General features: G+C 38.1%; 1 protein-coding gene across 1 annotated transcript in view; it reads right to left on the bottom strand.

Moving 5' to 3' along the window:
• ACVR2A (activin A receptor type 2A) overlaps nt 1–26,506 on the bottom strand; it is an 86,447-nt gene extending 59,941 nt beyond the window's left edge. The window contains exon 1 of the mRNA XM_007183030.2: nt 25,822–26,506. Within this exon, the coding sequence (XP_007183092.1) occupies nt 25,822–25,876 (55 nt within the window). The 5' untranslated portion in view covers nt 25,877–26,506. The remainder of the gene's footprint in view (nt 1–25,821) is intronic.
• Between the last annotated feature and the right edge of the window lie 254 nt (nt 26,507–26,760).

Genomic DNA, 26,760 nt, shown 5'->3' with positions numbered 1-26,760 from the left:
AATAAAACTCTGACTTTAAAAGCAGACCAAATTAAATTATTTCTTGATGTCCCTTCAGGTCCTTAGAATTTAGGTATTAAAGAAAGTGATTAGCAGAAGGTAATTAACAATTAATTTAGTAATAATGTACTAGCTTGTTGGCATTTACTCAACAGTGACCAAAAGGAAAGAGAAAATGTCTTCCTAACAAATTCTTAATATCATAAAAATCCACAAGTGTAAGAATTAGAAGTTGCGACATAGCAGGGGAAACACCTTTCCACATATGCGCTCTGGGCACAGGAGGGGAGTTCCGAACATCAGACAATACCCATATCTAAGCGCTCCGAGTAAGCAAAGTGTTATGGAAACACACCAAAAGAAATAAAATAGTCCTTTTCTGCCCTTGGGGAATCTGTAATCCATTCTGAATATCAGATATACCAAAAATTTAGAAATTATTTAAAATAATATTTTTGCTTCGTTGCAAACACAGTACATGAGGAATGTGAAGACTTAAAGGGATAAAAAGGCTTAATTAGAAAAGGCTTCACAGAAGAAGCAGTTTATGAAAAAGATGCTAGCTATATTTGGAAAGTAAAGATATCTGTCGAAGGAAGAGGGTACTCAAGGAAAAGAATGGCACACGTGCAGAAAGCAGTCTATACTGAGAAATAATGAAAAAGGAAGCCCATTAAAAGGAAAGAAGGAAGAAGTGGGGTCTTCACAATAGAGTGAATGGATTAACAGAAGAAATAAATGAAAAAAGTCAGGGAAAACAGTTCTTGCAACTAAAAGGTCTAGGATAATTACCTATGGTATCATAGAGTCCCTGCATAGTGACAGGTCAGCAGGCCTGAAAGTGTAAAGGGTAAATCTCTGTCCTAGGCAGCCCACAGGGTACTAGGATAGGCCAAAGAACTTTACAAAGTGTGACACCTGCTCGCAAGTTGTAAATGCTTGAACAAGAAAAATCAGAAGTGACTTGTTAAATTCAGCACTCTGGCAAGGTATACTTTACTCAAAGACTAATTCAAAAAAAGCAGGTAGGTAGAGTTATTTGAGATTAAAAGTACATTTTTGATTAAAGAAGTAACAGATCACCAGGTAGAATATTAAAAGGAGGAAGAAATAGGCCAACACTTAACTTGATGCTATGCTACATGAGAGGACCACAATGACTAACAGGCATGTCTGAAGAGTGAAGGTTTCCTTGTACTTCAGACAGTTTTCACTCCAGTAAAAAATTTTTCTCTTTGCTTTGAAGAGAACACACACTCACACCCTCCACACACACACCCTCCTCTCACACCCACACGCATTCCCCCAAAACACACCCTCACACCCCCACCCTCTCACACCCCTACACACACGTCTCCTCACACACCCTCCTCTCTCATACCCCACCACACCCTCACACGCCCACGCCCCTTCCTCTTACACACCCCCGCACGCCCTCACATGCTGTCTCCTCACACGTGCCCACAAGCTTCACACCCCCACACCTACGCTCTCCTACCCCCAAGCACATCCATACCCCGCTCAACGCAAGTATGCTACCTCACTGTCCCCCCATCTGAGCTCCTGTCCCTACCTTCGCCTTTCCTCCCCCAACTCTCAACCCCACAGCAACCACGTTCCCGTCTATCTAAATTTTAATTCATCTTTCAAGGCTCACTGAAGTCCCGTTTACTTTATGAAGCTCTCCAGGATACCTTTACCTTTCGATGATTTTTCTTGGTCTTGGATTTCTTACTTACCCAACTGGCATTCAGCTGGTTTCTCATGCAACTTAGCATTTAAATATAAACTATATTGTAACATTTACTGTCGATTTATATATAAAATTCTCTCCTTAACTAGAGCATAAGCACAGGCCACAGCTTTCTGTTTTCTCTACAGGAGCACAATAAAGAGCACACCCCTTTGAATGACTGTTACCTATATGCTATTCCCCTTTCTGACCTAATTTTGTTCAATACTTCCCCAAACACATTCAATCCCTGGATTTCCTTCCACAATTCACAGTATCACATTTAAACACACAACTAAATGGGTCTCACAGTCATAAACTGGTTATTGGTTGAAGGGAATACACAAAAGACAAGAATGAACAGTCAGTCTCCCTTATGAATGATGTAAAATCAATTTTAACATTTTTACAAATAACCTGAAAAGGCACGGGTACAGCAAGACCTCCAGACTTACTGATTTTCAACAAGCAATTCTAGCAAATAAGTTACTGTTGTCAAAAGGGAGCAACTTTAGAAAGTTCTCTTAAGGGTATAAAAATATAATATTAGAATATTTTCTAATATTAAAGGAAGAATAATGTAAACTACCCTTATTGAATGATAATCTCTCTGAGGGGAAAAAAACATGGCAGTTATCAGGATTGTTTTTAAAAATATTAAAATAACAGAAAGTACTGATATATTCATAAAGGGCAGCATCTTATAATCTTTAGGAAAGGAACTAAAACAAAAAAAAAAACAAAAAAATAGACATTTCTAAAACTTTGCACAAAATAAACAGGTTATTTCACATTGATACTTCAAGAAGAAATAGAGCCTTTCCTCAAAATTCAAGAGTTGGTGTAATTTCTCAGTTTAACAATCCACAAGGGTTGTTATGGAAGAAAAATGAAAATTAAAATCTTAAAGCATAGCATCCAAGGCTCCATCTCATTTGTACTGAACTTATTTTTCTAACCATATCTCCCATTGCATTTTCTACCTTTTCTCTCCTGTCTAAAAGAAGTATTCAGCCTATCTATAAGTATTATCATATTTACCGCCTCAGTGCTCTTACACATGCTGGCCACTCTGAATTGAATCTTCTCCATCAAAGGCCACTTGTTGAAATAACTACCATTCTTCCCAGGTCCAAATGCCACTACCTCCACATACAATTCTGATTAAAACTAATCAATGAACATGAGCTGAGCACCAACTCTACCAGCACTGAGTCAGGCACCTAGAATTCAGAGACGAATCCCTTACAGATCTTATGTGAACAGAGAAAACTGGAGAAAATGTCAATAATGTAGGGAGTATAACAATAAGTGGATGAATAAGATGCTACGGGAATACGGAAAGAGTACCTAACAGTTTGCTAGGAAAGAGTGGCCCCACAGGAACTGCAGGAAGTACAAAATGAGTAGACTCTGGAGGCAAAAAAAACAAGTATGTGGGGAGAGGGGAGAGATTAGGAGTTTTTTTTAGTATTACAGGATCAAAGTGGGAGGCAGTGATGGCAGGAAATTAAGTTGGAAATGAACAGTCCCAGAGGGTACTATATGTCATGTTAAAAAGCTTGACCTTCGTCCTATGTAGGTGATGAGAAGTCGGTGGGGGGGATTTAAGCTGTTGAGTGTCAGGGTCAGAGCTGCACATTCATGATAGATCTCAGTATCTACAGTCTCCATGGTTTCTAGCAAAGAGTATAGAAGACAGGTTTTCTTTTTCCCCCCGGTGCTTTTTTGTTTGCTTTGTTTGGAAGTGGGAGGGAGAAAGGTCCATTTAAGAGTCTAGGCAAGGAATGGTAAGGGTAAAACTAACACACTGGTGATGGGAATGGAAAAGCAAGAATAGATTCAACAAATATCCAGAAGGTAAAATTTACAGGATTTAGTAATTTCTTGGATTTAGCAGAACACTAAGAAGCAAGCATTGAAGATGGCACTCAAGTTTCTGGCTCCAAGAGGTTTAAATTTTAATCTTTCCCTTCCTATTAGCTCTCTCCTGAACCAACTCCTCAAGCACATAAACATCTTAACTTTAGCTTTCTTCCATCTCTTTACATCCCTTCTCAACCAACATTTCCTAAAAAGTAATCAACCACCACCAAACCTACTTCCTTATTCACAATTCACTCCCCATCTTCTACAACATGGTTTTTGTCTCCACCATTCCACTGAAATGTCTCTTGCTAAAGTTACAAGTAATATCCAAATTTACAAATTTAGTGGTGACTTTTCAGGTTCTATCTTATTTAATCTCTCTGGCACGATCAAATATTCCCTCCATCTAGATTTCTTACAATGACACTAGTCTTCCTTCTACCTTTCTGGCCACAGCTGGTTCTCCTCTACAAGCTCTTCCTTGTCCTCTCCCCCTACTCTGAAAAAAATAGCGTTTCAAAGCGTTTGATCTTTGGTTTTCTTTTTTCTTCTTCTTCTGCCAAGTTGATTTCATGCCTGTAAATCTACTGGCCAAAGACTCAAATCTTTCTCCAGCTTAGACCTATATCATCAATTACTTTATCAGGATGAGCCACAAGTACTTTGACCTCACCCTGATGAAAACTTACTGCATCTCTTTATGCTAAATAGCACTAACCTGATGAAGCGCTCTCTGGCTCAAAATGGCCCTTCCACAGCCTTCAACATGAAGTTAACACTCCTTCGGAAATCAAGTCCTGATCCCTGCTCACCTCTGCACTCACCCATCACTGTTCCATGCCCATAATATGGCTTATGATCTAGGTCTCACGAACTAATTCCAGTTCCTCAAATTTGACATATTAATAATTATTCATGCCCCATATCAGTTGTTTCCTCTGCCTCTGTCTGGCCACTCTCAGTTCCTTTAGTCCCTTTCTACTCGAAGTACAGGGACTGAGAGCATGGCATCACTGGGAGCCTGTTAGAAAGGTAGAACCTCAGGCCCCACTCCAGACACAATGAATCAACATCTGCATTTTTAACATTATCTCCAAGTGATTCATATGCCTATTAAAGCCTGAGAAGCTCTGCACTAATTTACTATGACCACTATTATAATATACAACAGGTATCACAGAAAAGGGCAAATCTAGCACACGTCACTTTCAGAGCCTTAGCCTAAATCATTCCCTTACACACACTGTTTCTGACTGAGCAGTAACGGATTCTGTAATTGACTCTCCTGTTCTTACAGTCACCTCTCTCCCTCTGGACTTAATACTTCATACCATTTTGCTGGTATTGACATTGGCTCCACTGGACAATTCTCACTCTCTGCCCTGAGGCTTTATGTCCTTAGACCTTGAGGTTTCCATAATGGCTGTCTTACCACCAGAAAGCACATCCACCAGACTTGACAAGACAACACAAAATAGTCTTCCCACTTTATTCACCTGACAAAATTCTAATCGTCCTTCGATCACCTCAAGCATCACTGAGGGAAAACATTACCTGACTCCCTCCAAACTGAATCAGGCTATCTTTTTCTACAGTCCCAGGAGCTCTAATATTGACATAATGTGCTGCATAATTTCTAGGTTACTAATCATTCTCCTCCAACTAAGCTGTGTGTCCTCTAGAGTAAAGACTGTGTCTTATTCATCTCTATATTCCCAGTTCTGCCATATGCTTATTGTTTACTGGATGGCTAATAAATAAGTCTGGAGCTCAAGAGGGAGATCAAAGTTAGAGATATAACTATGGATACCTACATTTAGATAAAAACTAAAGAAGAGAAATGGGATTACTTCAGCAGGGAAGGTTATATGGACTAAGAATTCCATAGGGTTGAACTCTGAGAAATGCAAAACTAAAAGGATGGGCAGATTGAAAAACTGACGTGGTGAGGAACTGTAGTCAGAAACACTGAGAGAGTTAAAGGGACAAAAGAATTTCAAGAAGGAACAGGTAGACAATAGCATCAAAGTTACAGGAAAGTCAAGTAGTAACTGAATATAGATAACAAGAATCCTTTAGATTAGGCAATTAGAAAATCATTAATCTTTGAGGGAATTATTTCACGTACTTTAGGATAGCAAAGAAAACAGAAGGTAGGATAGAAACTTTTCAAGACAGTGAGAAGAAAAAGAGAGACTCTTTCACATTAATGTATTCAATAAATATTTATTGAGCACTGGACACTAGGAATGCAGTGATAAACATGAGGGCCATAATCCCCATCCAAATGGTGCTTTTATTTTAGCAGCAATAAATTCAGAAAAAAAACAAAGCCCAGAAGGACTCAAGAAGACTAGACCAAGTAGAATCTGAAAGGCATCCCTCACCTAGTGAAGTCCTAAAAGATAACTAAAGCCTCCCCTTCCCCAAAAAAGAGAAAGAAATGTCTGTTAGTGCCTAACACCATTAATTTTAATAATTAACATATGAAATGTTTTTATATTACATTTTCAGTTTCAGAATGTGTATTATGTTTAGAGTGTAAGGTTTATCACTCCAAAGTGACTAGTTTCTTAGACAATCAAAGACTTCATATTCCTTTTGTAACCTCCATAGTAACTGGCATAATAATGAGCACACAGTAGGTACCCCTTAAATGACAGATGATTTCAGTTATAGCTACATGGATTCAGGATACAACAATACTAAAGTTTTTCTATAAATTCAGTCACTTAAATTCAAATCAAATCCCTATGGATTTATTAGTTTCTACTACTCATTTGCCACCTTTTATTCATTATTCCTAGCCTAAGAAACACAGAAATAAGGGACTTCCTTTTCTTTCTGTTCTCTTCATCATCTTTCAGTTTTCTGCAAGCTGATTTATAATTTAAAAGTTATGGTAACAGAAAACTGAAGTCCTTGGATTTGGAAAAACAATGTGTGTGTTAAATCTTTTTACCAATCTGTCTTTTTGTTTTAATTAATTAATTAATTTGTTTAAATTTTTGGCTGCGTTAGGTCTTCATTGTGCGGGCTTTCTCTAGTTGCGGCGAGCGGGGGCTACTCTTCATTGCGGTGTGTGGGCTTCTCACTGCGGTGTGTGGGCTTCTCATTGCGGTGGCTTCTCTTGTTGCGGAGCACGGGCTCTAGGCGCGTGGGCTTCAGTAGTTGCAGCACGCAGGCTCAGCAGTTGTGGCTCGCGGGCTCTAAATCGCAGGCTCAGTAGTTGTGGCGCACAGGCTCAGTTGCTCCATGGCGTGTGGGATCTTCCCGGACCAGGGTTCGAACCCGTGTCCCCTGCATTGGCAGGTGGATTCTTAACCACTGTGTCACCAGGGAAGTCCCTACCAATCTGTCTTAATATGAATGCAGGCAAGGGAATCACAAATCCAAATGCCAGAACCACTCATTCTTGTCTAACATGTTCTTCCTCACCCACCAATCACAGGTAACAGGCACCAAGTAAGCAATTAACAACCACTATCATTAAATTCTTTTCCAAATATGAGTCAAAAAGAACCTTGGATTTGCCTTGTTCTACATGAGCAAATTTCAATTAATTCAACCTCTCTGAATCAAGGATAATCACTTTTAAAAGATGCATTTACTTTGATCATTTGATTCACTAATTACTCAAGTGGTGATCAGAGCAAATGAATTCTGACCTAGTTCTGATTCTGGCTCACTGTATAACCAAAAGGAACAACTTCTGTTTCTCAGTCTTTAAACAGCTGTGGACAAACAATTACTTTCATTTAAGAGGTGGAGAAAGTTCTGCTATATCAGCTACAGTACCCATGATATATTATCAACAATTCAATTTGATAACTCAGCATTTTTTTACTACATCATAGGATTTGAGGAGTACCACAAATAGCAGCTGCTGTCAGAGTGGGAACAGGGGAGGGAACCCTGGCAGAACAGGTTCAAAGAAAGTCGCATTGCACTGGAATTGGTAACTCCTGTTTTAATACACATTTTAGAATATGTGATTCAATAGAATAATAGATTTAATCCCTGCAGATCTAGGCTACATACACTGGCTCTGCTACTTATTTAGTTAGGTATCCTTAGGCAAGTCGCTGAATCTCAGTTTCTTCACCTATAAAATGGGGATAATACTTATCTTGTAGGGTGAGTCACACACATTATCACTAAAACTTAAAAGCACTTAGCCCAGAGCATGCAATAAGCAGTGACTATTAATAATGGCTGTTTTAACAAATGGTAATAATTAATAACATCATTGTTTTACATAATGATTGAGCTGTGATATAACTTGCCAGTTCCAATTTTGACCAAAGAAATGTAATAATGTAAAATTGTGGCACACGTGTAACAGGCCTTAACCTAATAATGGCCCATTAGGAAAACAATTTTAACCATTCTTCATCAAGAGCAAAAAGTGATTAAGAAAAGCACTTCTGAAGCAATCAAAGGCAGGATTTACCTACAAATTTCCTTCAGCAATAATTAACATATGTGGATTTATGATTGCCATCAAGCTATCCAAGCAAGAGCAAAACAACCTCTGCCCTGGAATTAGAGCTCATTTTAGTGCTTCCTACTGCTGTACTGCTACTTCTGGCTCCCGCCTTGCCCAGCGCCAAGCATGAATTTCTTAAAATGTGGTATAAGGATTATCTGCAAAGCAACTACCTCTAGTATAAATGGCTGCAAACACTTCCTCCCCTAGGGTGGAAGACAGCAGAGAATAATGAGGCAAAAGTTGGTCTATACTTTCACAAAAGAACACAGAACTTAAAAATCAGGGTTTAAGTTCTAGCTCCACTGGTTAGTGACTTCAGACTAATTCTATTATCTTAGAGTCTGAGCTAAAAAAACAAACAAACAAACAAAAAAACATGAAACCTATCTCAAATAGGTTCACATAGGATCAAATAGGAACATACATGAAATCACTTAGAAAACTATATAGCATTAATAAAAAGATGTTACCCTCCCAGAAGTGATGATATTCAAATATTGAGAAAATAAAACTACATACACTTTTGGAAGTTACAGTTATTCCCCTAACACACCCACTCCCTTTTGTCTTTTTTTTTTTTTAACATCTTTATTGGAGTATAATTGCTTTACAATGGTGTGTTAGTTTCTGCTTTATAACAAAGTGAATCAGTTATACATATACACATATCCCCATATCTCTTCCCTGTTGCATCTCCCTCCCTCCCACCCTCCCTATCCCACCCCTCTAGGTGGAGCTGATCTCCCTGTGCTATGCGACTGCTTCCCACTAGCTATCTATTTTACATTTGGTAGTGTATATATGTCCATGCCACTCTCTCACTTAGTCACAGCTTACCCTTTCCCCTCCCCACATCCTCAAGTCCATTCTCTAGCAGGGCTTCGTCTTTATTCCGGTCTTGCCCCTAGGTTCTTCATCACCATTTTTTTTGTTGTTTTTTAGATTCCATATATATGTGTTAGCATATGGTATTTGTTTTTCTCTTTCTGACTCACTTCACTCTGTATGACAGACTCTAGGTCCATCCACCTCACTACAAATAACTCAATTTCGCTCCCTTTTGTCTTTATCTCACTTTGGAAAAAAGATTTTGAGGTACTCTCATTTGTGAATATATTGATACTACTGAATGATGCACTACTCCACTCTATAGTTTTCTGAAAAGATCTCCCCATATTTCTATATAAAACAATACCACCAAATTACATAACTGGAAATGTTAGTGCAGTCGTCCTTAGGCATCCAAGGGAGATTGATTCCAGGACACCTTCCCCACCCCTCCCAAGGATACCAAAACCAGAGGATGTTCAAGTCCCTTCTATAAAATGATGCAGTATTTGCATATAACCTGTACATTCTCATGTATACTTTAAATCATCTCTAGACTACTCATAATACCTCATGCAATGTAAATGCTATGGAAATAGTTTCCAATGTGCAGCAAATTTGGCACTTTCTGGAATTTTTTCCCCAAATATTTCTGATCCCCAATTGGTTGAATCCACGGATGGGGAACCCAGGGAGAGCCAACTGTATTCTTCCCTGGATACCAGCTGCTGTTTTAGAATTAAACCAGAGTCAAATAGATATATAAATAAACGTAAATGTTGTAAATAAAACAAACAGTACTGTATCCTAAACAAAACAGCATAGCCATCTGCCAAAGGTCAGTTTCTCACTAAATATACGAGAATGCCCTCAGTTTTAGATTCACTATATTGTACTCATTCATATTCAATAAACAGTTTAAAGCTAGACACTGTGCTAGACAAAAACAACAAGCAGCATTAGCAACTATTTTTTTAAAGCCTTTTTTTTTAAGAGCAGTTTTACGTTCACAATAAAATTTAAAGGAAGATGCAGAAATTTCCCATATACACCCCTGACCCCACACGTGCATAGCCTCCCTCATTATCAACATCACTCACCAGAGTGTTACATTTGTTACCAAGGACCAACCTACACTGATACATCACAATTACCCAAATTCCATAGTTTACCTTAGGGTTCACTTTTGGTGATGTACATTCTGTGGGTTCAGACAAATGTATAATGACATATACCCATCACTATAAAATCACACAGAGTATTTTTGCTGCCCTAAAAACACTGTTCTCTGCCTATTCATCCCTTTTCTCCCCCCGGATCCCTGGCAACCACTGATCATTTTACTGTCTCCATAATTTTTCCTTTTCCAGATGTCATATAGTTGTAATCATACAGTATGCAGCCTTTTCAGACTGGTTCTTAGTAATATGCATTTAAAGTTCCTCCATGTCTTCTCATGACTTGACAGCTCATTTCTTTTCAAGTGCTGAAAAATATATACTTGTCCGGAGGTACCACAGTTTATTTATCGATTAACCTACTGAAGGACATTTTGGTTCTTCCAAGTTTTGGCAATTAGGAATAAAGCTCCTATAAACATCTGTGTATAGGTTTTTGTGTGAAAATGTTTTTCAATTCCTTTGAGTAAATACCAAAAAGCATGATTGCTGGATCATATGGTAAGAGGATTTTTAGTTTTGTAAGAAACCACCAAACTGTCTTCCAAAGTAGCTATACCATTTTGCATTCCCACCAGAAATGAATGAGAGTTCCTGTTGTTCCACATCCTTGCTAGCAGTTGGTAGTGTCAGTGTTCCAGATTTTTGCCATTCTAATAGGTGTGTAGTGGTACCTAGTTGTTTTAACTTGCATTTCCCTGATGACATATGACGTAGAGCATCTTTTCATATGCTTATTTACCATCTGCATATCTTCTTTGGTGAGGTACCTGAGGTATCTTTGGCCCATTTTTTAATCAGGTTGTTCATTTTCTTCTTGTTGAGTCTTAAGAGTTCTTTGTTTATTTTGGATAACAATCCTTTATCAAATATTGCAAATATTTTCTCCCAGTCTGTGTTTTATCTTTCAAGTAATATTTTTATTGAGTTATTCAGAATGCCTCCTACATGCCAGACATCATTCAATGCACTTTAGATATATTAACTCACCTACACTTTATAACAACTGTATAAAGTAAGTACCATTATTATTTCCATTTTCCAGATGAGAAAGGTTAAATAACTTGCCCTAGGTCACAGAGACAGAAAATAATGGAGCCAAGATACATCACCAGCCACTATGGCTCCAATGCTCTTAACCTACATCAAATACTAACTTAGCACTATAATGAATGAGTCTAAAAGAACTCCAGGTCAGCTGGAAGACAGACACATTAGCAAGCAATTATAACACAGAACATGGTAAGCGGTACCATAGGGGTAAGAGATTGGGCTAAAAGATATTAAGTCCAAGTCTTCAGATATTACTAGTTGAAACTTTTTCTATATGAATTAGTAATTCCCATTGCAAAATCAAGAATCTCAACTCAGCTTGAGAAAGATAAACACATTCTACAAGTATCTGTCATCTTTCCATTCTATTAACCAGGTATCTGTCTGCTATCGTTTCATTACTTTTCTAGTTAAGAACAACAGCCTTCCTATCAATCTACTTCTTCCCAAGACAGTTCCAAATCAAGTTAGAAATCAGAATCAGCATAAATTTGTTTTCACCATACTTGCTAACTTAATACCTAAGAGAAAGAGATGTCTTAAACATGGATTTTGATTTTTAAGTACCTAAAATGGGTAACTAAGTCTAGACTAACCAAGTATTGCTTAAGAGAGGCTTTCTTTTAATAACTAAAAAAGAACTATTTTCAATTAGCATATCAAAGCTACAAGTCTCCAAAGCCAAGACTTCAGCTTGTATCACAATTAATAGCAGGTCCTTTTCTACCTACACCCACTTACACACTGCCACTTGGGTACAGCCAATTCATCTGGGTGGCCAGGTTGCCCAGCTACTTGGGTTTCCCTCCTCATTCTCCTTTCAGCTAAAGACAAGATTATATTACTCTTCCTCACTAAACCTCATCCTCAAACCCTTCCTTGCTGTTTCTAGCATGAATTAACAGTCCATGTTGGTGGTGAGGTATGAAGGAGCAGGGATAGTAGTACAGAGGAGAAATAAGAAAAATTAAAGGTAAAATGACAGAGCCGCTTCTTTTCTAACACATCATGTCATTCTTCACATAGAGTTCCTAACCATTTTCTTCCAGTGGCCCTGTCCTAATACTTAAGCCAATGTCTCAAGAAATCTGGTGAGCTGCCACCAATTGGGATGTTTTTCATCCTCTGAAACACAACGGAAGCCATACATGGCTTCTTTCCCTACAGGGAAAACAACATGGTATAATGTATCAAGCACATGTTCTTAAATAAGGTAAGAATCTGTTTGAATCTCAATTGTGATGCTTATTAGCTCTATGACCCTGTTTTCTCACCTGTAAAACAGGTTAACTACCTCATAAGGTAACTCTTTACCAGAAACACACTGTCCCAAGTGGTCAAGAGGCTTCCTTTATATTTTTCATTTGGCTCTCATATGCAGTAAGAAGGGAAAAAAGATCTCAGGATCAGTATCTCAAACCCTTAGAACCACAGGCTTTCAAACATTCTGACTACAAATCACAGTAAGAAATACATTTTTCACTGTGACCCAGTACATGTATACATACAATCACACACATAGCTGAGGTTTCACAAAACAGTACTACCCCTACTGTGTGTGATTCATCCTGATATTTTCTATTTTCTTTCATTCTTCTCTCCCCGCCACCTTTCTCCTCCCTAATCACATACACAAAGCGCTTTTTAGTCCTGTCACCATACCACCCTACTGAAGCCCCAGGGAGCAGGGTACTCGAAATGAGAGATCAGGGAAGAAGGAAATTCTGATAGTGCTGGGGAGAGTCTGTGTTTCTTCTGGTCTGAGAAGGAATACTAAATCCATTTTCCCTCAGACACAGTGTTATTCCTGGGGATAAAGTTGTATTGCTGGAATACAGAACACTGGAGGTAAAACAGGCTTGTAGATTGGTCTGGGAACGTAACCAACACAGATGACGATCATCCTATAAGAAAATGCTTCCCAGGTTCCAAACAAAGTTTTTGGAAAATAATATATTTATTTCTAAGTTGGGGGAGGGTGCTACTTATACAATGCACTACGCCAGGGGTTGTTAAACTATTGCCCATGGGTCAAATCCAGTTTGCAGCTGTACAGATGCTGAACAATGGTTTTTACATTTTCAAATGGTTGAAAAAAAGAATATACTATTTTGTGACACACGAAAATTATATGAAATTCAAATTCCAGTATCTATAAATAAAGTTTTATTGGAACGCAGTCACACTGACTCATTTACGTATTGTCTATGACTGCTTTTGTGTTACAACTGGCAGAGCTGAGTAGCTGCAAAAGAGACTGACTAAAATATTTACTATCTGGCCCTTTACAAAAAAGTCTGTGGACTCTATCCTAAGCACTTGAAAGCATTCAATATTCATTCACAAATATTTGTTAAGCACCTATTATGTGTCAAACACTGGGGAAACTACAGTGCATAAGTCGGATATGGTCCCCCTCATAAGTATTAATGGAAGGCAAGTGGGAAAAAAAGTTTGGAGGAATAAGAAACAGTTGATTTGTTTGTAGGAGATATGGGTCACTGTAAGGAATAGACATTCTTCTAAGATTTTATATTCAGTTGTTCACAGAATTAATTCCTTTATTCACAGGGTAAAGATAAATGTCTACTGATGAAGAATCACAAATTCTGAATTAAAAGTGTTATTACAGTTCACTTGAACCTCTCCTATTGCTCTCCTTGAGAAAAATCATTTATTACAAATATTTTGAGTAACATTATGAAGTTTTAAAAGCTTCATATATATGTGTGTGTGTGTATATATATACACACACATATATGAGTGTGCTTATGTCTGTGCATGCAGTCTTTGATCCTCACTGTAATCTTGTGAGGCAGTATTATAAACTCCATTTTACAGATGAATAAACTATGGTTATGGAATTTTCCCAGGTTCACATGGTATATCACACCATGGTAAAGAAAGGCCCAACACATAAGTTTTCTCCCTACAGAATGTTTGTTGTTTCTACTATACCTGCCCCCAAACTGCATAATTAACTACTTTCACTGAATTTGAAATGAAGGACCTACTGCTATTTGTTTGTTTTTGAGAAAACCATTCTTTGCAAGCAACAGCTACGCTTGTACCAACAAGATTAGCTTCTACTTCTGTAACTAGTCCTTGCTGTGTAACCACATGTTCCAAAGGTAGAAAATTCTATCATCTTGTAACAGACTAGGCTCATCTACTCTTACGCTCTCTTAGTGAGCTGATTTCTTTCCGTATCATGGAAATAAGACTAGATATTAATTATAAAAATCCTGCTTAATCAGGGTTGCTAAATATATGTTGCTAGACTAAGAATTACAAATCTTGATGTAGGGCTATTCTTGGGCTACAGCGGTGAAAGATAAGATCTGTAGATAAAAGACCAAAACTACCCTTCACTGATTCAAAAAGAAAAAATATGTAACAATATTCTTCTCTGACCTTAAGCTTTTAATTTTATTTCATTCTTCGGTTTGACTAGTTTATTCTTCATAAAATGATTCTGACAGAGATAGTTAATAGAGAAAATAGTACCTGATAGTTTGTTAGGTCCTCTCAGCAGTTAAACCCTACTAATTTAATTGCTTCTATTATTTCTAGCCCTCTCAGCTAATAGGCAATCTCTATTTACATTTTAACAAACAATATAATTAGCAATTAATTTCCTAATTCAACACCCAAACCAGGTATTATGTATCTCTAAAGAACTAAAGAACAGAATATTTTAAAAGGTTACCTGGAAAGATTTATTATGCAATATTTACAGAGAATAAAAGGATGGTCATTTAGAAAGGGATTTTATTCTTCTTCTGAATGCCTACTAATCAAATTGCTTTACTATTACCATGCTCATCTTGAATAATTAATATCTTGCAACTGCCCTCACTCATTTTTTATCATTTTCTTTTAGCTTTGACTTCTCATTTCTCCCCAAACCATTTTAAAGTGTACTTACAGAAGTTAATTTCAACTCTTAGCTTAAAAAAAAAAAGTAATTAGCAAATTCTACTCACTAACCTTTTTGTATGAAACTCCACTACCAAGTAGCACAAAGCCTAGACCAGTTCTTCTTCTAGAACTACTTTAAGGTCATAATAAATAAAATGGCCTGTAATATTTACAGGGTGAAGCTACACTTCTTTACAGAAGAAGATGGCTAACCAAAGACAGGCAGTTAGGTTTACCTACTTCCAAAATGAAAGAAACTAAATGAAACCAAATGAAAAGAGGCAGCCACTATTATATTGCTAAATTCAGTAGTTTAACGTCTCTTCTGGCTTTATCTCTGTGTAATAATGCAGTTTTTCCCTAGTCAAAGATGATGCTGCTGAACTTCTGCCAATATAGTTGATTTCCCTGTGCCAAGCACCACCTCCCCCTTCCACCAACAGCAGAGGCTTGAAATCTTTCAGATAAAAATATTCAAGCTAACTACTTAACAGAGGCGATAGCCCTGAGTAAAAATAATAGCCCACAGTATTAACTATTTATCCTTTCAGCCTTTATTGTAAGACCTTGATAACCTGTAAAGATATCAAATTCCTAAGAATTAAGATACAAAATATGCTGAGTTTTCTGCTTCTGAATCTTCAGCCGTATCAACAATACCGTATATTACATGTTAATAAAGAGGTGACATTATTTTTTTAAAAATAGGCATTTGAAAAGAAGTAAAGCCAAAGTTTCAGAGAGAAATAGGAATGGTTAGTAAGTAAGAAAATAAATTTGCAGGTGCATGGAATCTAAAGATAGGAATTTGCCACAAAAATTCAATAACCTCTGGTCTGTTTTATCTCTTTTTGAGGCTTTTTTTTTTTTTTGAGACGCTGTATTCAGTTCTCACATGCACAATAAGCTATCCATTTTTCTTAAGTAATAATAAGTAGGGGAAACAATGGGGTAACCAGTAAAATAAGAGAGGAAGACTGGTAAGTATAGGCAAGTTCTAGAATACAAAGCTAGAAAGGATCTTAGAGAGTCTCTCTAGCTTAGGTCGACGTAACAGTCTCCTAACTGGTCTCACCTCCTCACTCCTACACACCTCCAATATATTTTCCAGATAGCTGCCAGTGATCTTAACACATAACCCAGGTCAAGCTCCTCCTTAAAGCTCTTTGCTTTCCATTGCCCTTTGGATTTTACTCTCTTTCCCAGCTTAGATCAAAAGCCCTGCAGGATCTTGTCCCTATCTATCTCTCCAGTCCCATCCTTGCATTCATTTCTTCAGGCAGCCAGCCAAATACTTACTGAGCTTCTACTCTGTGCCAGAAACCGTGCCATGACCTGGGGGTGCTGTGATGAATAAGTGAAAAACCTCCTCTCAACAGAATTTACACTCTAGTAGTGGAAAGAACAGATGATAAATAGGTAGATAAATAAACTGAATAATTAGAGACTGTGATAGGTGATGTGAGGCAAATAAAGAGTTACCCTCTCAGAACCCTGTCAGAGCACATATGACAATTTGTAATTATTTTATTCATTTGACTACTTACTTTATGACTGTTAAGCTCTGTGAGGGCATTATCATGTCTGTCTTGTTCACTGCTACATCCCAACCACTTAGCAGTACCCCTAGCATGTAGTTCAATATTTATTTGTTAAATGAATGAATACTCATTTCATCCTCTTTAAGTCAGTGATGAGTAAAGTCTTCATGGTTACCAAGGTCAAAGAAGAGTCAGTAGGAAAGCAGGAATTTAAATGAGAGACTCTTAAGTTTTAGTACAAAATATTATACCACATTAAAAATATTGACCTCAAAACTCCACTGATCATGTTTACGAAGCTTGTGGCTGGTAGCCGGTACTGGTACCCCAAAACTGACTTGAGAATCTTTCAAGATTTTACATGAAAAGTTTTAAAACACTTAAGGTTTAGGTGAAATTTCCTATGAGAAATACTTTAAATTCCAACAAATAAATAAAGATGAAGGTTTAATGCCAATGTTTCCTTTTAATGCATGCTAGAACAATGAGACCTTAAAGAACTCTTTGTAAAAGAACTATGATAGCTGAATGTTCTAGATGTTTCCTGGCACCTATTTGGCAGCGTTACTGATATTTTCTTTGGCTGAATCATTTAGTCAGAATATTATTTCATATTAACTTATAAGTAATTTACTAGCAAATTTTTAAAACCTCCCAAGAACTGAATTTGTATATTTAAATGTTTTACATATTACGTTTTTAAAAATAAGACCTAAAGATAGGTTAAAAACTGCCATGTATGTAAGATCTACTATGAACCAGCTACTGTGTTATGTGGCATATTATTTCATTTACTACATCTTGGTATACAAATTTTAAAAAATTAATCTCAACGTTTTAGAAATTTGCTAACATCTGATAACTTGCCCATGCCTCTTCCTCTTGAAATAATGCCTTGGAACAAGCTTGATTTACAATATATCATAAAGATGTGAAGACCAACAGATTTTTCCCAGTAGAGGTCTCATTTCTATAAAATATAGTTAGTAATCATAAGTAGGAAAAAATCCTTTCTCAAAAGCTTTACATAAGATAGGCTTATTACTATAACATGTAAAGACGATTCCTTTTTGAAAAGGCAATCCCCCCCTACATGAGTCCTCCTAATAATTATCTCATTGCTTTACATTTATTTTTCTTCAGCAACATTAGAGAATATAATGATTCCCAATATGATTACAGCTACTGATAGTCAGCCAAAGAAAAAAATACTTTTATCTAGTCCAAAAGAATGGTATTGAAAAGGTTTAGGATTCAGGTCTGAATCACATATACCAACTTCAGAAAAGTTTCTAAAACTACTTTTATAAAACAGTATAATTTACTGTGAAGAAAATGCCTCACATAGATTTCAAAGAATATAATCTGAATGACCAGTATGCGCAATCACTGCAATTACTGGAATCTGACCATTATTTAAATACAAACAACACATTGAGCTACTAGAGCTTAGAATTAACGCAACCTCACAATGGAGACCATACAGTGTATGTGTGTTAAAGAATATTATATGCTCTCATGTTTTTTATGAACTCTTATTTTCCCAAACTTATGTTTATATTTCCATTCATGCTTATATTCTAAATTCATCTCTGTCTGTAGAATTTCTTTAGTTATGAAAGTGCGTCCTATTTTCTTCTGGCTTGTTATTTCTTTACCAATTTTATTTAGTAGTGCTACCATCCCACCTTAATCTCCAAGCTGTTTTTCTATTTTATAGTCCACATACTATAAGTATTTGGGACATCCATCAGGGTCTCTATCATCCACCCGTACCTCCTCTTGGTTTTAATTACTTTTCATCTGGATTTAACACTCTCAACTGAGACTGTTCTACGTCAAGCAGTTATAAACATTTTTTCATCACAGAAATCTCTTCCTCAGATTTAGTCAAAAATTCCCCCATTTCAACTTGCCTTCCATCCATAGTCAAGTTTACTCACAAATGCTTTCTGTATTCCTCATCCCACTTTGTTCCTAATCCCTCATATTAAGATGAATATACTTAACCTCCTGCCAAGGCGGGTTTTTTTTCTTATTATTGGGACTTATCGCCTCCAACAAGCCTTTCCTAAATGAAAAAATCTGAACTGTTCAAATTACAATCTAATTTTGTTTTAGCACCTTTGTGTGTGCATAAGTCATCCAGCTAGTCCAGGAGAGAGACGAGCTCAGTCAGGGTAGGTCCATGTTCTCCCTTGGGACCAGTTTTCCCTATATTCTGCACCTAGGCACAAGTTCTCCATATTTTTCACTGCGCATATTTTTTATTGCACATATTTACGTAGACAGCTTCCTTCTCTACTCAGAGGATTGGGTAGAAAGAATAAAGCCAATATTTTTTAGGAGTTTAGAACCCATTAATGGGTCACTGAATTAATTAATGGGTCATAATCAAAAATTTGTTAATGAAGTAGAATGTAAAAACAAACAAAAGTGTCCTGCACACAATAAGTTCATGAAACTTCTACTTCTGACAAATATACATACATATTTATGTATATGGGAACTGAGTCACGACAACGTGTATTTCTTATTGTGGGTTATGGTCAAAAAAGCTGAAAGCCACTGAATTTGAAGCACTCTACGATGTCTTCTAAATCTATACAATTCAAATTATATTAAAAGATTTAGTCTGAGGAACTGAGACACGGCATTAAAAAAGGGGGCAGAACTTAAGGATACTCAAAAAAACAACCAGCAAAATCACTTTTTCTTAATAAAATGTCACTATTAAACTATATTCTTAGAACTACAGAATCATAAAGCTTTTAGAGTAGGAAAGAAAGTTCAGAGATCATCTAATCCAAGTTTATCGCTTTAATACACAAAAGAAACTCAGGCCCAGAAATGAAAAAATGTCACTTCATTTATTCAGTAAGCATTTGCTAAGCATGTATTGTGTACCAGGTTTTAGGAGTGGGTTTGTGGATAAAGAGAAGATGTCTTCAAAGAGTTCAGAGTCTATACTGTATATATGCAAGTAAACATTTACATTAATGCCTGAAATCAAGGTCATTTATAAAGAACAGAAATCAACTAACTCAATCCGGGCTGAGTGGCAGAGAACTGTTGTTTTTAAAGAGGTGGTACTTCTCAGTCTTAAACACAAGGATTTAGCCAGGTAAAGAAGAAAGAAATAACATGTACAAAAGTACCATACTAATATACAATAAAGGAGGACACATTCAGGAAACTGCAAGTTGAGTTTGTATATCTGGAATATAGGACTCATGCTGAGGAGAAGCCACAGCAGAATACCTAGAATTTATCTGACATTTAATCTTCAAACCACTATGTGAGGTAGGCACTATTAATAGCCCCATTTTGTAGATGACAAAACTGAAGCACAAAAGGTGAAGTGATCTGCCTAAGGTTAAGTTGCGAAGCAATGATGTAAAAGCAAGAAGGTCTAACTCCAGAGCCTATACTCTTATCCTTATACCAAGAGGTTAGAGAAAACAGGCAGGATCTAAATGATAAAGGACCCTGTATGCCCTTTTAAGACTTCAGATTTTATGTTAAAGGTGACTCACAGTCCATGAAAGCTTTTAAGCAGGAGTGACATATTCAGACTTATTTTTTAATGAGGTCAGTCTGGCAGGTATGTGGTTGGATTGGAAGAGGAATCAGTGGCAGGGAACTTAGCTAGTCACAGCTAGAAAGATACTACAATAATTCAGGTAAGAGAAATGATAGATGAGCTGTACAGTGGCAGTGCTGGCACCAGAACCCAAGTCTACTGACCACCACAACCGCTTAAGAACCTCCCATTTTTCCCCTTAAGTCACCATACTAATAGTTTAAGAAATCCAGCCTCAGGAACAACAGCACATTCCCTTTAGGCCCTTTTATTAAACAAAGCATAACCACTAGATGTGTTGCGTATATGAAAGTGACTAACAGAAATCCAGTTGGAGAACGACAGAAAGTCAATTGCTATCTGCAGTTTTCTCACCTTCTTGACTTCTCCTTCTCCTTCCTCTATACACTATTCCTGGAACTTTCATGTTCAATAGTCAATTTGAAATCAATGTTCTGTCTAGACATGACTATTATAACCTAACAATTAAATCCACCACAGAGGAAGTCTAATGTGGTCCCAGCTGTGGCAATAAATATACTCTCTGGTCTGGTGAAATTTTGGCTTAAACAGAGGTGATGAATGAATAATAATAAGAGATAGACTTTTTGAAAGCAACAAGAGTTAAAAACAGAATACTAAAAAGGGATATGAATAAGAGCAATGTAAAGTTCAAGCCATTTGTTTCCAAGAGAGTAACACCAGTCCCAAGTGTGTGTGGTATTCCAGAAACCAACAAATGAAAGTACAGTAGAAAAGACTATCTGGTCAATTCTCAAGCATTCTAAATTCAATCCCTTTTCATTTAAACCCTGGGTGAGCCCTCCTGAGTCACCCTTGAGACTAAGGAATAAGTGGGTTCCACAAGCAAGCAGCCTACAGTATAGGGAGGGAAGTACAGAAGGGACAGAGAAGATAAAGAAGAGAGGAAAGTAGAAAGGGAATCACAATGAAAGGGAATGGAAGAAATGATGAGTTACAGAATATGGAATAAAACTGAGGAGTGCTAGTGACCTCAATATCAAATGTTGCCAACCTTACCTAACTTACTGAGGGGCACCATGATAGTGGCAACATTAGAGAGCATGAAAAGACAAATTTAAATCACAGATTTATGAGACACCAACGATGAGAAATAAGAATAATGACAAAACTAAAAAAACAAAATAGTTTTAGAGTCTAAAGAGACAATTTAAAGATTATTAAAATCTCATTTGGTTTAGTTATGCTTTACTTCTCATGAAACAATGAGTCTGATGGACACAAAAGGTGAAAATGTCAGTTAGTACCAGAGATATGTCTGGGGAGATGTGTTACAAAGAAAGTATGAAACTTAACTTGTATACTTTTCTGTGGGAGCAACTTCAGAATTTTTCCTCTCTATTGGTTAGTGCTACTTATTTTAAGTATTTCACTCTAATTCTTATCCTGGCCGGCTGGGTTAACTTCCTTAAAACCAGAGTTCAAAACAAGGTAAGCACTTTTTAATTATGGTCAAATTTTAACCTCAAAAAGGACAAGGGTCTGCAATAGATCATAGAATATTACTTAGCAGTATAGCCTAAATGAGTCTAATGGTAACCAAAACCCAGATAATGATTCTCAAGAAAATTATGTAATTAAGAAATTACTTTAAAAGTTTCTTAAAATTAAAGTTTGCTAGGTAAAGGAAATACTCCTAAAAAAAAAAAAAACTCAAGGTGTAAATTCAGTTCTTCCATTCAGGTAAAATATAATAGTGAAAATATTTCTTCCATACGAAACTTACAAAACTTTCAGGTACCATATTAATCTCTCTCTCCCTCTCCCTCCCTCCTTCTCCTTCCTTCCCTCCCTCCCCCCACACACCTGCTGCCACCCCATCACTCACAGTAATTTCAATAAGGATAAAAGGAAATATTCTTAAAGATGATTATTATGCAAAGAAACTACTGAATCAAAACAAATATAATTAAACTTGATACCTTGACCAATCATTCATCATATGCACGAATATGCAGTCTTCATAGGTACTCCATTATAACAAGAGATTGGAGAAAGTTTATTCAAAACAGTCAGCAAAATATTTTTATTAAAGCATAATAGGATGAAATAATGTGTATACCTATAGCCTATTTTTCTAATCATTCTAATTTTACAAGATAATGAAAACTCTCAATACAAGGTCAGCTGGAGATCATCAATACCATGTACCTGTAAAATTCAGATGACTAACTGTGTGAGGGGGAGCAGAGACCTTTTACTAATACACTAATGCTTTTTAAAATTAAGAGTTTAGAATAGGGCTTCTCAACCTGAACACTACTGACATTCTGAGCCAGATAATTCTTTGTTGTGGAAGGCTGTCCTGTGCATTATAGGATGATTAGCCAGCATCCCATCCTCTACCCACTAGATGCCAGTAGCACACCCTCCCCTCCTCCCACGCAGTTGTGACAACCAAATACTTCTCCAAATGGCCCCTGGGGGAGAGCTGCGGGGCTGGGGAGCAAAAGTCACCCAAGCTTGAGAACTACTGGCTTATCATAAACAGAAAAAAATGAATTGAGGGAGAGGGTGTTGTTTTGTTTTTCTTCTGGTCTTAATGTTCCAAGATATTATATTTGAATTTGATCACGGACTATATTTGAGAGATTCTGCCTTTGAAAACAAAGCATGTAGTATCTATCACTTGTTAGTCAAAGTTCAGAAGAGTCCCAGAAGACTCACTGTACTGCCAATGACCCCTCAACCACACATACACACACATCCGTGCACACACACACACACACACACACAGTATTGCCTAGCTGAACTGAAGAAAATGCACACAATTACTGTATTTCCATTTCTTATATCATCAAATATATGGACCAGACTGTTCCAGTTCCCACAGAAACCAAGAGAATTCTCAACTTATCCAATGCAACTCAAATACCACAATAGCTGCATCACTCTAGATATGATAAACCTAAGTCCTAGAGCAAATATTAAACTCATCCTCACATTTTAACAAATTTGGAGGATGATACAAACTAACCATAATGCTTTAAAAACAAAACAACTAAGAAGTAGATTGGTGCTTTGAAACAGAACCTGAGGAAGGATAAGAGTAATGAAAAAATTCAAAATCAAAGGGAATGTGAATGCATTTCAGCATGAGGGAAAAACTCAAAAATGTTTCCCCCAGAATGAGAGGAGTGAATTATACACTTGGCCATATCCTAGAGGAACAGTCTACATAATCAGTCTCCAGTATACATACCATGGGATGGAAAATGAAAAATCAAAGTCCACAAAATACTAAAGAAAACAGTAAACATCCATCCTAAACACCTGAAATAAAACTGCTCTTTACTACTGTTCTTCACCTGATTTTTTAAAAAATCAAATATACATAAACAAAAAAAATTACAACTTCAGAAATTTTTTAATTCTCATAAAAATAGCCATCCTCATGCTTCCAGCAGGCCACATTACATATTACATAGAAAAATCAATTCGGAAAAAAAAACATAAAAATCCTTTTTTAGACTGCATTTGATGCATAACAAAAGCCCTTTAAAAAAATCAGATACTTTAAGTAATAAAAATCTTCATGTATAAATATGGATGAAAGTCTTTAAGATTTATTTCAATTATCTTCAACAGAATTATATTTTAGTTCAACTAGGATTGTTTATTTTTTAAAAAACTATGCAACGATATTTAGTTTAATGTAAGTGCAATATCTATGTGCTCCCCAGCAACAAAATTACTTTATTTCAAAATTTTAGCTATTAACCTCCTGACTCAGTGAAAATAATCCTACAAGAAACTAATGCTGAGTTCTTTTTATTCCCAAGCCAAGCAGAGGAAGCTGTAAGATCTGTAGCGACAGCCTTCTTTTCCAGAAGTAATACCTTGCGACTGCTCAAGAACAGCCTCCTTCACCAATTAGTGTGACTCAGGTGGGTCTGGGAGGGAATAATGTCCACAATTCCTTGGTCAGTGGCCATGATGCCCCTCCTCCTCAAGGGCAGGAGATCAGGAAAAGGGATGAGAACAAGAGGAGTTCACCAACCAGAACATATAGGGCCAGAGGAGGAAGAGTACCACAGGAAAAATTAAAACTACATGGTTAAGTTATGTCACAAAAGCAAGAGGTTTAATGTTATCCAGTATTCATTCATTTCAGAGACACCATTGTTTATCTTCCTCCCCAAACCGTGCACAAAAAGAACTGTCAGCCTGCCTTAAGCATGTTCTTTCTTCCATTTAAACAGACATGATTCTGTTGGTTAATCTCTGGCAATGATCGCCATTTCACAACACATTCAGCCCACCCGGAACTGATCAATACCACTACAGACATAAGACTAGACTTTATCCATTTATTAACCACAAGGAAATGTACCATTCAGCAAAATTCTATACATTACAAAAGATTCTATTAAAAAGGGGGGCAGGGAGGATGGGTGGACACGGACACACACACACACAAATACATACACCACAGAGGTACACAAAGAAAAGACTACCACCCTCTAATTTCCCTGTGGCAAACGAGATAAAGACATGGCCACGAAACCTGTCAATTCGTTGTCCCCCTATAATTCTATCTCACAACCTAGTAACTGAATATTGAATTTTATGATAAATAGATCCACTGCCACTTTAAAATTGTTTCATCTATCAAACTAACTCTCCTCCTAGGTACATTTGCACACCTCTGAGCTAGATGCTGTATTCATTTACAGAATTTCAAATACAAAAGACTAGTTTTCCAACCACTGGTTGCAACCACAGAACGTTCTCTCAAAATCAAAATTTCAAATATAAATGGGCCAGATTATTCTTCCAACCCTGGAAGACTATAGTGTATTTGACAGTGTGAACAATTTCAAATGGGCTGTTCTAAACCGAAAATAATGCTTCAATACAACGCATTTAAAATAAGTATTCCGTAGGTAAGCAAAATCTCTGCCAGAAAAGAGCACATAAATGGTGGTTGAAAGCCAGCACATTACCAACACACAGCGGCATACCTCTTCTGCACTGGGTTATTGCTAATAGTCCAACAACAACAACTACAACTATTTTTAACACTGCTGGACACTGAAGTTGAAGAAAACGTGAGGGGAGACCCAGATGAAATTGCTGATATAATGCATTGTTTCTCACGGTCAAAATTAAGTAGCAGCTGACTTGATCTCTGTTGTGATAGTCACTGAAGCACTAATTAAAAGACGTTAAAACACAAACAACAACAACAACAAAAAACCACCCTTATTTTGGAGGATGCCACACTAAAGGACGTTTTGGAATACGCCTTTCGGGTCTCAAACCTTTGCATAAATTGTCACTTGTGGTATTTGCGGCTTAATTGCAACCCAACCAGCGCTGTCATCCAGTGTTACGGCCACAAACCATGACTTTCTCACTTCCACAACAACAGAGCAGTCACTCTTACCAACCTAACTCAAAACGAGGAAAATTCACGAAGATTTCCAGATCATAATCAGCCCTGGGGGGCGGCCGCCGAGGGGCTCGGGGTGGGGGGAAACCTCCCCAGGCTCCGCTGAAGCTCGTCGACCCGACAACAACCGCAGCCGCCAGCAGCGGCAGCGGCAGCAGCCCCGCCGCGCCGCGCTCCATGCACCTACCTGAAGAACAAGAGATAAGAAAGACGGCAAACGCCAACTTTGCAGCAGCTCCCATTTTCCCGAGGCGCCGGGGAAGCCGTAGGAAGTTCTCGCTAGATATCCAGTTCCCTGGGTCTTCCTCGGAAACAAACCTCCTGGTGTAAAATCAACCGTCATAAAACATATTCGGAAGCCCCGACCAAAAAAGCGTTCACGGGGTGAAAAAAAAGGAAAAAAAAATGAAAAATAAAAACAGCGAGCACAACAATTAAAAAAAAAATGCACCACGGGGGAAAAACCGCCACACACAAGCACAACACACAAAACCAAACAACGAAAAGCCAACAACAACAAAAGCGGGTTTAAATCACTGTCAAAATCACTGTCAGCTCCGCTCGCCTCTCGGGTCTGTCGGAACAAAACGCCAGGCTGAGGCGACGAAGAGGCGGCGGCTGCGGCGTCCGCTGCCGCCTGGACAGTCCGGGAACCGAGCTGGGTCCGACGTCCGGACCGACCTTCAGCCCGGACACCCAAAGTCCCCCGGACCACTGGCGGTTGAGCTCGCGGCGGTGGCGGCCGAGGCGGAGGCGGCGGCGGCGGCGCGGGGAAGGAGAGGCGGGCGGCGGCGGCGGTGCAGGCGGCGGCCAAGTTCTGGTCCAGGCTCTGGCTCCGGCTCCGGGCTCCGGGCTCGGCCGCGTTTTCGGTCCCCTGGCCTCCGCCGGCCCCGCCCCCTAAACTTCCGGTTCCGGCCCGAAGCTGGAAGCCAGGCACCGCGGAGGAACGCTCCGCGGCGGCGGCGGCGGCGGCGGTGGCGGCAGCGGCGGCCGGGCGCAGCGCGCGTGCCGGGCCGGGAGCGCGAGGAGATTGTCGGGGAAGCAAGGCGGGAGCGGGGGAGGGGTGAGAGAGCGAGGGCGGGGCCGGCAGGAGGGCGAGGAGGCGGGGCGGGCGGAGGCTCGATAC

Source organism: Balaenoptera acutorostrata, chromosome 8 (assembly GCF_949987535.1).
Source record: "Balaenoptera acutorostrata chromosome 8, mBalAcu1.1, whole genome shotgun sequence".
Taxonomy (NCBI): Eukaryota; Metazoa; Chordata; class Mammalia; order Artiodactyla; family Balaenopteridae; genus Balaenoptera; species Balaenoptera acutorostrata.
This window is presented reverse-complemented; position numbering and strand designations above follow the sequence as displayed.